The sequence below is a fragment of the Ailuropoda melanoleuca genome, chromosome 11 (assembly GCF_002007445.2).
Source record: "Ailuropoda melanoleuca isolate Jingjing chromosome 11, ASM200744v2, whole genome shotgun sequence".
Taxonomy (NCBI): domain Eukaryota; kingdom Metazoa; phylum Chordata; class Mammalia; order Carnivora; family Ursidae; genus Ailuropoda; species Ailuropoda melanoleuca.
The window spans coordinates 51,066,515-51,080,637 of NC_048228.1; the positions used below are offsets into that span (position 1 = coordinate 51,066,515).

Here is a 14,123-nt window from a genome sequence, read left to right on the forward strand (position 1 = left end):
TTTCCCCTCCGTTTACTTTTGGTCTGTGTGTGTCTTTGCATGTGAAGTGAATCTCTTTAGGCAGCATATGGGTGGGTCTTATATTTTTATCCATTTGGCCACTCTGTCTTTTGATTGGAGAGTTTAGTCCATTTACATTTAAAGTCATTGAGGGCCACCCGGGTGGTGCAGTTGGTTTAGCATCGACTCTTGGTTTCAGGGTCATGGAGTTGGGCCTCTCTGTGCTGGGCACAGAGCCCGTGTAGGGTTTCTCTCTCCTTCTGCCCTGCCCCCGCGCACACACAATCTCTCTAGAATAAATAAATAAATCTTTAAAATATAAATAAATAAAGTAATTATTGATAAGTATAGACTTACTGCCATTTTGTTCATTGTTTTCTGGCAGTTTTGTATGTCCTCTGTTCCTTTCTTCTTTCTCTTGTGTAATGCTTCTTATTCCTAGAACGTCATGTTGTGTTCTTTCTGGGTGGTAGTTTAGAAGCCTTAAAAGTAAAAATAGTTCATGTTTACCAAGCACTTATAGTAGTCATTGTTCAGCTAGTCATTATTCTAAGTGGTTTACATATATACATTTAGTTAATATGTGTAAAGCATTAACTGATTTCACATTCATAACAATGCTAAAAGAGAAAGTGGGGAACTTGGTAATGAGAAAGTACCTATCCTGTTAAAAATTTATGATGATTTCAGGGGTGCCTGGGTAGCTCAGTTGGTTAAGCATCTGCCTTTGACTTGGGTCATGATTCCAGGGTCCTGGGATTGAGCCCCATTAGGGCTCCCTGCTCAGCCGGGAGTCTGCTTCTCCCTCCCCCTCTGCCCTTCCCCCACTCGTGCTCTCTCTTTCAAATGAACAAATGAAATCTTAAAAAAGGAATTTATGATGATTTCAAAACAGAGTTAGTTTTATACCCTGACTGCAAATTTCCCAGTGTCTCTGAATGTCTGAGCTACTCTGCGCCTTTCCATGAATGAGGCAGAATTATCGGTGGTACAACTAACAAGCATTTTCTTCATCTTCGGAACTAACTTTAACGATCATATGTTGCATAATTATTCACAGTGTTCTTACTAAACAGGCATCCCGAGGCCTCTTTTTATAATCATGGAAAGCAGGGCTCAGAGAGGGAAAATGATTTTTATAAAATTCCTATCTCTGAGCAAATCCCTGCTAGAATATAGGGTCTTCTCCTGTCCATTCTGTGATTCTTCTTACGCTACAATTCCTCTTTAACATTTCTTTTGAGAAATTTTGTAACCCCTCTTTCCTGAATAAAGTTGTCTTTACTTCCTGAGTAAAGTAATGTGCTTACTTTTGCCCTCTTATCTAAGTTGCTTGAAAAAAATCTCCTTTTGGAGTAAGTCTGCAGTCAGCAGTATACCTCCCTATTCCTTCTCTGCCAGGGCTTGGCTCCTGAACCTGGCCCTGCATGGCAGTTATCTGGAGAGTCATTAAAAATATATGTCCCAGGACCCACATACTAAGGTCCCAGAACCTGTATTTTTAACATGAGCTCCAGGTGATTCTCATGAAGATGGTGCCTACCATTTGGGAACCATGTGCCAGGGGACATGGCACCCCTCCCTGGAGACAAGACCAGCGGTAAATGGGGAACAAGTGCCTGCTTCTGACCTCTCTTGCTTTCTTAATGAATGGTTTTGAAATAGTGCCCGGCCCACTCAGTCCAGGTGCCTCTGGCTCAACGCACAAATGTGGACATATTTTTCTCTCATTGTTTTGTTAACATTCTGCTTCCTCAAGAAGTTGGTGTCAGAATCAACAAAGATTCTGTTTGGCAACTCAGCCTCTTGCTACAGTCCTTTTCCTCTTGCCTCTTATGAACTCTCAGATGTGGGCTGAAAAGTTCAGCTCTCTGGAATTATCCTCAAGTGTTTTGAATTTCCCCAGAGAACATTTTGGATAGTGGGATGCGTGTGTGCTCTGGAGTCAGGTAGATTTAGGTTTGATTCATATTCTGTTTGTTAACACATTAGCCAAGTTGATTAAGGAGGTGGACCTCAGTTTTCTCATCTGTAAAATGGGGGTGATGATCACTTCCTTGGAAGGTTATGTGAAGGTTAGAGATTATGTTTATAAAACACTCAAGACAGTGTCTGGCCCTTATTAAGTTCCAAATAAATCCAGAGAAAGACAATTATCATATGGTTTCACTCATTTATGGAACATAAGAAGTAGGAAGATCAGTAGGAGAAGAAAGGGAAGAAGAAAGGGAGAGTAAACAGAAGGGGGAATGAACCATGAGAGACTATGGACTCTGGGAAACAAACTGAGGGCTTCAGAGAGTGGGGGGAATGGGATAGGCTGGTGATGGGTATTAAGGAGGGCACGTATTGCATGTTGCACTGGGTGTTATACGCAAGTAATGAATCATGGAACACTGCATCAAAAACTAGGGATGTACTCTACTGTGACTAACATAATAAAAAATATTATTATTAAAAAAATACATTTTAAAGATGATGTAGATCACAAAGAAGGAAAATTATGGCTTTGTGAAACTGTTTCGTGAACAGTTTCTTCCTAAACAAAACACATGAATGTGACAGATGATATGTATCTTAAGCATGGCTGGTAGATATGTAAGCAAATCTAATATTAGACAATAAGCTAATTTCTCCAAATATATGTTTCCCTGGCAGCAATATTGGATCCCTCTCTCCTCTTCAATAGCAGAATCTAGAATAGATTTCTTTTAATAACTTGTTTCCCTATTTGTTCCTTTTTAAAAAGCAACCTTATTAAAGTATATTTGACATCCAGTGTTTTATTAGTCTCAGGTGCACAGCATAGTGATTTGACAATTCTATGTATTAACATTCACCACAATAAGTGTAGTCACCATCTGTTACCATATAACATTATTACAATTATTGACTATATTCCCTGTGCTGTGCTATTCATGTCTGTGTGACTTATTTATTTTATAACTGGAAGTTTATACCTCTTAATCCCCTCCACCTATTTCATCCAACTCCCCCAGTCACCTGCCCTCTAGCAACCACCACATTGTTCTCCGTATTTATAATAAGTCTGTTTCTGTTTTGTTTGTTCATTTGTTTTGATTTTTAGATACCACAAGTAAATGAAATTATATGGTACTTGTCTTTCTCTGTCTGACTTATTTCACTTAGTGTAATACCCTCTAGGTCCATCCATGTTGTCACAAATGGCAAGATCTCATTCTTTTTTATGCCTCAGTAATATTCTATTGTATGTAGATACCACATCTTCTCTATCCATTCGTCTATTGATGACACTATGTAAGTAATCCTTCAGTTAACATTGGGGTGCATATTTCTTTTCAAATTAGTTTCATTCTCTTTGGGTAGATACTCAGTAATAGAATTATGGGATCATATGGTATTTCTATTTTTAATTTTTGGAAGAAACTCTACACTATTTTCCACAATGGTGATACCAATTTACATTCCCACCAACAGTACACAAGGGTTACTTTTCCTCCACATTCACTTCAGCATTTGTTATTATAATCTTGTCTTTTTGATGCTAGCTATAACAACAGGTGTGAGGTGGTATCTCCTTGTTGTTTTGGTTTGCATTTCTCTGATGATGAGTGATGTTGAGTATTTTTTCATGTGTCTCTTAGCCAACTGGATGTCTTCTTTGGAGAAGTATCTATTCAGGTCCTCTGCCCCCCTTTTCAACAGATTATTTGTTTTTTCGGTGTTGAGTTATATAAGTTCTTTATATATTTTGGATATTAACCCCTTATCAGATATAGTATTTGCAAATATCTTCTCCCATTCGGTAGGTTGCCTTTTTCTTTTGTTGATGGTTTTCTTTGCTGTGCAAAAGGATTTTGTTTTGGTGTAATCCCAATAGTTTGTTTTTGCTTTTGTTTCCCTTGCCACAGGAGACATATCTATAAATATGTTGTTAAGGCCAATATCCAAGAGATGATTACCTATGGGTTTTTTCTAGGAGTCTTATGGTTTCAGGTCTCATAATTAGGTCTTTAATCTCTTTTGAGTTTATTTTTGTATATGGTGTAAGAAAGTGGTCCAGTTTCATTTTTTTACGTGTAGCTGGCCTGTATCCCCAACATGATTTATTGAAGAGATTGCCTTTCTCCTCATTGAATGTTCTTGCCTCCTTTGTCATAGATTAATTGACCATGTAAATGTCGACTTATTTCTCAGCTCTCTATTCTGTTCTGTGGATCTATGTGTCTGCTTTTATGCCGTACCATACTGTTTTGAGTAATAAAGCTTTTTAGTATATCTTGAAATCTGGATTTGTGAAACTTCCAGCTTTGTTCTTCTTTCTCAAGATTGGTTTGGCTATTCAGGGTCTTTTGTAGATTCTTACAAATTTTAGAATTATTTGTTCTAGTTTTATGAAAAATACCGCTGGTATTTTGATAGGGGTTGCATTGATTCTGTAGATTGGTTTAGCTATTATGGACATTCTGTATTTGATTCTTAAAATGAATATGGAAGAAAATAAAAGAAAAAGAAAAAAAACCAGATCATGTGGGCAGACCTTGATCTAGTCAAAGGCTGGGCAGATAGCATGACCAGGCAAAGTTTTAAAAAATTCTATATCAACATATTCAGGAGAAGAAAGCCTATCGTAGGTAAACCAAGAAAAACAGAAAAACAGAAAAGAAGACCAAAAAAAAAGTCCTTTTACTGAATAGAATTTTGCCATTGAAACAAGTGCTTTCGGATGAGACATCTCTCATTCAATTGGAATTCTGCCTTCATCACCTGGCACCTGGATTTCCCTGGGTCAGTTTTTTTTAACTCCTCTGAACTTCACTTTCCTCAAATGCAAAATGAAGTTAATAGTTTTAACTTAATAGGGCTACTGGGTTGGGGCGCCTGGGTGGCTCAGTCATTAAGCATCTGCCTTTGGCTCAGGGTGTGATCCTGGCGTTCTGGGATCGACCCCCTCATCAGGCTCCTCCCTTGGGAGCCTGCCTCTTCCTCTCCCACTCCCCCTGCTTGTGTTCCCTCTCTCGCTGGCTGTCTCACTCTCTCTCTCAAGTAAATAAAATCTTTAAAAAAAATATCTATCTCTGTCAAATAAATAAATAAATAAAATCTTTAAAAAAAATAAATAAAAAAATAAAAAAAAATAAAAAAAATAAAAAAAATAGGGCTACTGGGAATGTTAATTAAAATAATGTGTGTAAACCTTTATATTTCATAGGTGCAGTAAATACTGAAGAATATATAATTTAGCCATGACCTCAATATATATGGTGGAATAAAATAATATTAGGGTAAATGAGATGTCAGAAAATGAAGTAAAAATCCCAAACTAGGAGGTGTCGAATGGAATTTTAGCCTGCCCCCTCCCCCATCCAAGTTGACTTACGTATAGAATTTCCCCCTCCGTAGGAGCCAGGTTTGTGGGCAGAAACTTAATATTCATCCTGGACTTGCAAGAACCACATCATTCATTTCTGTTTTCCTTAAAATGCAGGTGCACCTGTTATTATATCTTTCCCACACTTCTACCAAGCGGATGAGAAGTTCGTTTCTGCCATAGATGGCATGCACCCAAATAAAGACTATCATGAGACATTTGTGGACATTAATCCTGTGAGTACACACATCTTCCTGGTAAAAGCATGCATTTTATTCTGCCTACACAATGTTTATCGGTTTAGCCCTGAGCACTGTTAATATTACTGTCTTCCTTTCATATACATATTCAAGTGCAGAAGACTCAGCTCAGTGCATGTGATACCTGGCCTAACGGGCTGAACTGTGTGGCTCTAACATGCAGAAATAGCAGCAAACCTGCTTTAACAAAAAGCACCTGTAAACATTGCATCACTGGAACAACTGAGATCGGACCCATGTAACATGGTCAGTGTTCCATTGCCAGCCTTGGACTTGAACATGTATACATCTCTTGCTGGCAGACAGATCAGCAAGGTTAAAGACATACATTCTTTTGCTTACTGCCGGGAATGTTTTGGTTGAAATTTAAATATAAATATTATCTTCAGTTTCTGTTGGTAAGCCTCGTTCTACAGGCACTTTTAAGAGTTTATTTTATGGTATTATTAATTTAAAAGCCTCATTCTATAGGCACTTTTATGAGTTTATTTTATGGTATTATTGATTTATAATTAATTTTATGGTATTACTAATTTACAGTATATTAACTTATAATTAATTTATTATTAATTTAAATAATAAATACTTTAATCCTGTTTTCAAAGAGGAGATAAACTAAAACCACGTTAAAGGAGGGGAATAGCATTTGACAATGTGAGAGCCACTCACTGTAGGAACCAAGTTAAAGGTCAGATATCTTCATTCTGGAAATTTTGAACACATAGAGCAATAAAGAAAAAGCAAGAACAGTCTTTTAGCACAGCAATTTACAGACATTTCACTTTTGTCTCTGAGAAATCAATGGTCTTCTCTTTTTGTGAAAAAGATCAGGTGTTTCTTCCCCCCTTTTTCTCTCTTAACCTTCAGTCAGTTCCTCTTCCTCAGCGGAACTGTGGGCAGGTGCTTGTCCCCGCGGGCTGGGTGCAGTCCCTTAACCTCGGTGCAGAGGCAAAGCGGCCACGGGGAGCAGGCAGTGGCTGCTGCTTTCCCGACTTTGTGGGGGGGCCTGGCCATCCTGGGGACCACTCTCTGGCTCCTGCCAGGGTCCCCTAGGGCTTCGCTATCCAAGGTGGCAGCATCCTGGGTGCTTGTAGAAATACCCAGTGTCAGGCTTCACTCCAGACCTGTGAATCATAATCTGCATATTCACAAAGTCCCCAAGAGCTCACATGCATAGTAAAGTTTGAGAAACATTGGTCTACCAAGCACCCGACCCCATCCGCAGCTCTCATTCTGTGCTGGGGTCAGTGTTCCCTTGTCCCACCCTTCCTCTCAAACATGGCAGCGGCCACCCTGCTTGTGAGCACCACACAGAAATGGTGCTCTATTGAGAAAAACTCTGTGGTTTTACTTGCTTCTCTGATGTTTTCTTTCCGCTTCTCTGATTTGCAGTTGACTGGAATTATTCTCAGAGCCGCCAAGAGGTTCCAGATCAACGTTTATGTCAAGAAGTTAGACGACTTTGCGTAAGTTTTACTTCTTTCGTCAGAGGCAGCGGGTTGTTTGTGGCATTGACTTTCTGGTGCGGTTGATGTCAGGAGACAGCCCACTTTCTAAGTCTGCTCACTCCTGTCTTCAGGGATGAGGCATAATCAGCATTCGCATAGGCTGTCTTGGTCTTGGAATTTACTTATTTTATCTAACCAAACATGTATAGCCTGCTTTCCATGGATCACACATTGTTCTAAGTATTTTACATATAGGAACTCATTTATTCCTCACAGTTACGCTGTGTTAGCCCCATTTTACAGATGAGGAAACTAAGGCACAGAGAGGTGACGTAGGGCTACAGAGTCTGTGCCTCCCCACTCCATGCAGCGTTGCCCTTGCCAGGACTCTGCTCGCCTCCCTTCCTGTCTTCCCACTGCTCCCACCCAGGGCCAGCCACAGGCCCCCAGTTGGTCAGTAGGCTTTGGAGTCCAGCCTCTCCTCCCCACACTCCATCTAAAAACCACCGCTTAATTAGTATAACTAAGTATAATCTTCTGCTCAGACTTCTCAATGGGAATTTTTTGGATATGAGAAAATGTTTATGACTTAATGAAAAAACAAGTTGCACCACTATATATAATATCATATATCTATTCTTTCTATCTATCTATCTATCTATCTATCTATCTATCTATCTATCACACTTGGCTCCCCCATCAAATTTGCAGATTTAACCCCATGTGTCATGGATCTTTCTAGAAAGTAAATGTGGTTTGTAAGAATGCATTCTGCCACCCCTGTGTACATTCCTGAGGCAGTATAAATCAGTAGTTAAGACCTAGAGCCTTAGAATCAAAATGAAATTACAATCTTGGCTTCACCTTTTCCTCACGTTGGTCCTGGGCAAATGACTCTGAGGCATAATTTCCATGTCTTAAACCTGGGACACTGATACCTACTGCATAAGACTAGTGTGAGAAGTAAATGAGATAGTGTCCTGCAAATACCAGGTGCAGAACTGGTTCTTGGTAACATGCTCTGGGCTCTAGTGAAGACAATACTTAGTGGCCGGTCATAAAACATTCTGAGGAGGGGCGCCTGGTGGCTCAGTCGATTAAGCATCGAACTCTTGATTTCGGCTCAGGTCTTGACCTCAGGGGTGTGAGTTCAAGCCCTGTGTTGGGCTCCATGCTAGGCATGGAGCCGACTTAAAAAAAAAAATATCCTGAGTAGTGGCAGCATTGTTCTGCTTACTGTGGCCATCCTTCCGATAACTCAAGAGAATAGTAATCATTTTGATGAATTTGCTTTCAGCATCTTGTGTTTTCATAAACCTTGGATTTGTTAGACTGACAGATTGGAATCTAACTTCTGATTGATAAGTGTTTGCAAAGATAACTAAGAAGTCTTTATAAGTTCTGGGTAACAATGAAATAAGTGTGCTGGAATTTTCATATAAACTTATCTCTCCAGGGGGCACTTGGGTGGCTCAGATGGTTAAGCATCCGACTCTTGATTTTGCCTCAGGTCTTGATCTCAGGGTTGTGGGATCCAGCCCTGCATCAGGCTCCACATTCAGTGGGGAGTTTGCTTGTCCTTCTCCCTCCCCCTCTTCCTCTTCCCCTGCTCACACAGCTCATCTCTCCAGGCCAGTGTGCTATCATAATGAGGATGTCTATAAAATAATCTCATATATTGTGTTTTTTTAATTGAGATATGATTGACATACAACATTATATTAGTTTCAGGTATACAATATAATGATTCAATATTTATATATGTTGGAAAAGGATCAGCACAGTAAGTCTAGTTATCCATCACTGCACTAGGTACAGATTTTTTTTTCCTTGTGATGAGAACTTTTCAGATCTCCTGTCTTAGCAACTTTCAACTGTGCATTTCAGTATTATTTACTATAGTTGCCAGGCTGTACATTACATCCCTAAGACTTACTTGTTTTATAACTGGAAATTTGTACCCTTTGACTCTCTCCACCCATTTTGTCCACCCCCTAACCCCCAGCTCTGGCAACCACCAATCTGTTCACTGTGTCTCTGAGATTGTTTTTTTTGTTTGTTTGTTTTGTGTGTTTCCTTTAGATTCCACATATAAGGGAGAATATACAGTATTTGTCTTTCTATGTCTGATTCACTTAGTGTAGCACCCTCAAGGGCCATTCATGTTGTCACAAATGGTAAGATTGCATTCTTCTTTATGGCTAAATAGTATTCTGGTGTGCATATATACCGTTTTCTTTCTTTATTCATCCATTGATGGACACTTTGGTTGTTTCCATATCTTGGTTACTGGAAGAATACTGCAATGCACATAGGGGTGTGTATATCTTTTTGAGTTAGTGTTTTTGTTTTCTTTGGCTAAATACCCAGCAGTGGAAATGTGACATCATATGGTGGTTCTGTTTGTAATTTTTTGAGGAACCTCCATACTATTTTCCACGGTGGCTGCACCAATTTACCTTCCCACCAACAGGGCACAGGGATTCCCTTTCGTCCACATCCTCACCAACACTCACTACTTTCTGCCTTTTGATACTAGCCATTCTAACAGGTATGAAGTGATATCTCATTGTGGTTGTGATTTGTCCCCTTTTGTCTTTATAGTGAAACGGGGAACATTAGAACCATGGTTTTCCCAGTGATGTATATCAATGAGGTAAGTCCTGGGAGGGAGCCACGGGTCTATTTTACTTGGGAAAGCTTGGGAAACTTTCATTATGATGTCTACTGGGGTAGCTCTGTCATTTAAGATGTGAGAAAGGGGGAAAGATGATTTTTAAAAACCTGTTTCTCCTCAGAAAATTTCTGTTCATATGTTTACATGAAGCTGTCTGTGTTTGAGATTTGAAAATGACAAAATAATTTCCTTTCTCAAGAACATATTTTGGTGGGGCGCCTGGGTGGCACAGCGGTTAAGCGTCTGCCTTCAGCTCAGGGCGTGGTCCCGGTGTTATGGGATCGAGCCCCACATCAGGCTCCTCTGCTATGAGCCTGCCTCTTCCTCTCCCACTACCCCTGCTTGTGTTCCCTCTCTCGCTGGCTGTCTCTATCTCTTTAAATAAAATCTTTAAAAAAAAAAAAAAAGAACATATTTTGGTGGAAACTCTCTTTCTGGGAAGCTGGTTATGTAAGAAACAAAATGCAAAGGTGAATGAAGCAATGTCAGACACTGTTGAAGCAGAATAAATACCAAGACTCAGATGTCCAGTGAAACCTTTCTTTGCATCGCCTCCATCTTGAAACTCTGCCAGTTTACCATTCATGTCGTTGAGCAGGAGGAAAAGAGGGTCAAATTAGAATGATTGGCAACATTACATGAACGTTTTGTGTCAGGTGGTTAAAGAAATGACTGAATAACATGTGATGCATTCTCATTAATTTTAGTGATATATGCTTGCCTTATCTGTTATCATACCATAGAGGGCTTTTTTTACTTTCTGGTAAACAAACATATATCATGAATTATAGGACACAGATTCTGTTGTAGTTCAAACAAAAAGAATTTGCCTAACGAAATACTTCTTTCTTTCACATTGTACCCACAGAAATTTTATCCCTAAATGTTAGGTATAAAAGTTTTGCAAATAAGAACATTTTGGGAAAGCTCAGAAAACACCTGCTATTTAAGACTCCTGTGATAAATTCTTTTCTGCGTCACATACGTTTACTGTATAAATCTCCTCAATTTCCCTCTTTCTTCCATCCAGTTTTGAGGGGGACATTCGGGGGGTTTCCCTCTCCAATTAATTCCTGACTGGCTTGCTTCTGTTGTTAACAGGAGCATTTTTAAAAAGTTTTTCTTGTTTTTCTCTGTTCCCTAAAAAAACAAAAACAAAACAAAACAAAAAAAAACTTGTTCTGTGTAGAAAATTCAGTAACAGGGATTGGCAAGAAAAAGGAAAATTTAACTTTCACAAAACCTGGGCCAGAATGACATTGTTCTCGTACTGTATGGTGATTAACATAATATAATAAAATAAAATTAAAAAAAAATAAAAAAAATAAAAATAATGCAGAAAAGAGACCCTAAAAAAAAAAAAAAGAAAGAAAAAGAATGACATTGTTCTCAACTTGCTTTATTTTTACTCAACAGTATGTTGTTAAATTGTTTCCAATAATAATTTTGTAAAAAATAATTAATGTCTTACACTTTGTAAAACTAACATGGTGCTCTTCATAGAGCTCTTAGAAAACTAAAAATAGATATTTTAAAAGTGAATCACCATACAAATGTTGAATCATTGTACACCCAAAACTAATCCGTTTATGTCAATTGTACCTCAATTAATTTTTTTAAAATACTTAAAAAGCAAATCACTGATAAGCTGTCCCTCAGAGACAAGTACAGCTGCCATCTGCTTGTGTTGCCTCTTAGTATTTTTCTGGTTTTGATATTAGGTAGTTGAGACCATTCCATAGATACAGTTTTATAACCTTCTTTTTTTTCATTTGGCATTATTTTGGTAGCCACATTCATAAACTTTTGAAGGGTTTGTGATTACAATTCTAAGACAAGGCTTTTATTATTTCATAGGAAAAATGTAGGCAATATTTACCAATTTATAGGATCTATTTGCAGTTGCTCCTGGGTCATCATTGCTGTTGTTTGTGGAGAAGGACATGAAAGCAGGGCTTTTTGAAAATGGGGAAGGACCCTGTTCTGCTAGCTTATGTTCATAGTTGTGTTCATATTTGAAGTCCCCTCCAACTCAACCTTTGCTTTGCTTTGTTTTTTTGTTGAAGACTATAGAGCCCAGGGAATTATGGAGGAAAACCCTGTGCTTTGGGTGGCTCCTAGAACGAACTTGATTTTACTCTAGAAAAAGGAAGCATTAGACCTTGAAGTGACCTTGGAGACTGCTTTCCCACCTCCTTTTTCCAGAGAAAGAGATTCCAACACTGATGGATCTTGGCCAGTTATTGGAAGCACCAGCCCTAGAAACCCATCCTCTGCCTCAGTCTAGTGCAGACTCAGCCTAAATTAAGCCCAAAGTTCCATTTGTTGCTCATAATTTTTATGAAATTAAGCTCGCCAGACACCTCACCCATTACAATTTAAGGAGATAAGATCTTTGTTCTGCATCCAGAAAGTTTTATTCTAGAACATTTTCTTGGTTTTCAATACCCTCTGGAATTCTAGTTAGCCTCAAGACTTCTTTGGACCCTCTATTGAGACCTCTGGTCTTTTTGAGAATTTTTTTTTTTAAGAAACTTTTTTTTTATTCAAGATTTTGTTTTTAAGTAATCTCTACACCTAATTTGGGACTCGAACTCACAACCCAAAGACCAAGAGTAGCACACTCTACTGACTGAGCCAGCCAGGGCCCCAGGACCTCTGGTCTTGATTACTAGAGATTTAACCAAGCCAGTAATTATACTTTCCACATACCATTGTTGAAATATTTCATTCATTCAATCAACTGACATTAATTCAGCACCTACTGCGTGCAGAATGCTATTCCTAATGTTGAGGTAACTGAGATACAAATCTTGCCTTTGGAAACCTCACAGTCCCAAGGAGACCTACAGATAAACACACAGTTACAACACAGATTGCACAGTGATGGGAGATTTTAGGGAGTGATATGGAAGCGTAGTAAAGGGACCTTTAACAGGCCTGAGTTGGCCAGAGAAAACCTCCAGATGGAAGTTATGCTGAGTTGGATATTAAAGGATGAGTTGGAGTTGTCTGATACAAAAGATGATATTATCTCATTATTTTTAAATACTTTTCCCCTCCTACTTACAACCTAATTTGAAAGGAAGACATGTTTTCAGGAAAAAAAAATAAGATGTTAATGAATAAATGCCCTGTCTGATTACTCAAATTTATAAATGGATTTTTGGTATCTCTGGTCTGCTAATGGGAAGACTTACCCAAATTGTGTTTAATGTTTTGGAGGAAAGATACAGCAAAAAACTCTACACCCTGAATATTTAGTAATGAGGGGAATACTATTTTCTTGCCTTCCAGAGTGTTCTCATTGATAAAGAGACTGCAAGTCGACTGAAGTCTGTGATTAACACTACTTTGATCATCACCAACATACCCTATATTGTCATGGCGCTGGGTGTGCTCTTTGGTTTGATCTTCACCTGGCTTGCATGTAGAGGACAGGGATCCATGGATGAGGTGAGCAGTGGCTGAAGGAACCTCTCTCTTACTGGGTAGCTTTACCTAAGGAGGTCAACTGTGGTTCATGGGAAGGCTGTCAACTGGCTTCATCACCCAGAATCCTCAGGGTGGATTCTGAGATTTTATGCTGGGCACAGTGATTTCATGGTTATATTACTACTAAACAAAATGAGAAGCAAAGGGAGTGTGTCAAAGAGAGAGGAATGATATAACGGTATTGTCCGGGATTTGGGGCTGTGTTGGCAGGCATGGAATCCCTGGGAGTAAGCTTAATGTCTCTGAAAATAGCCCAAAAGGAGAGGAAGAATATTTAACAGCTGAACCTCTGGGCTTTGGTGTCACACTACCTGAGTTCAAATCCCAGTTCTGCCACTTAGGGGCTGTGTGGTACTAGAAAATGTGCCTCAGTTCTTCATCTGTAAAGTGGGATAGTGAGAGAGGCCGTTTTAGGAGTTTTTTGTGAGGATTAGAGGATATAGTAAACAGAAAGCATTCGGCCCAGTGTTAGCATTTCGTAGGAGCTCAATAAACATTAGTTATGTGATGAAACTGTTCAAAGATTATAGAACAAGACAACCAGAGACCTGCCTGGAAAGAATCGTAATATATCAGAAGATACCTGTCACTGAGTCATCACTGCATACGAAATGACTGGCGCAGGGGAGCAGTAACTCTCCTGGAGAGAAGGGAACCCCCACAAATAGGTGGGATAAACAGGGTTAGGTTGGCCTCTCTAAGTGACCAGCCGGCCAACCCAGCTCAACCGAGAGTCAGCCTTTCCTGGGGGAGCCTTTCTTAAATTCACAGGAACTTCCCTTTTTGCAACAAAGGCTTTTTCCCCCCTTCTAGTTGCTTCAACTAAGTGTCTGAGGCAAATGTGAAGTAGGAAATGAAATGGGTTGAAACCATCTGCATAGTATTAGCTC

The 14,123-nt window shown here is 39.2% G+C and overlaps 1 protein-coding gene and 1 long non-coding RNA gene across 2 annotated transcripts in view; one reads left to right on the plus strand and one right to left on the minus strand.

Annotated features, from left to right (window-relative positions):
* The window catches only part of SCARB2 (scavenger receptor class B member 2), a 78,210-nt gene that overhangs the window by 60,743 nt on the left and 3,344 nt on the right, over positions 1–14,123 (plus strand). Inside the window, exons 8-11 of the mRNA XM_002924734.4 lie at positions 5,471–5,589; positions 7,006–7,079; positions 9,666–9,717; positions 13,036–13,194. Of these exons, the coding sequence (XP_002924780.1) occupies positions 5,471–5,589; positions 7,006–7,079; positions 9,666–9,717; positions 13,036–13,194 (404 nt within the window). The remainder of the gene's footprint in view (positions 1–5,470; positions 5,590–7,005; positions 7,080–9,665; positions 9,718–13,035; positions 13,195–14,123) is intronic.
* LOC117804421 overlaps positions 1–14,123 on the minus strand; it is a 28,756-nt gene that overhangs the window by 7,330 nt on the left and 7,303 nt on the right. The window contains exon 2 of the long non-coding RNA XR_004628842.1: positions 358–482. This is a non-coding gene — a long non-coding RNA (uncharacterized LOC117804421). The remainder of the gene's footprint in view (positions 1–357; positions 483–14,123) is intronic.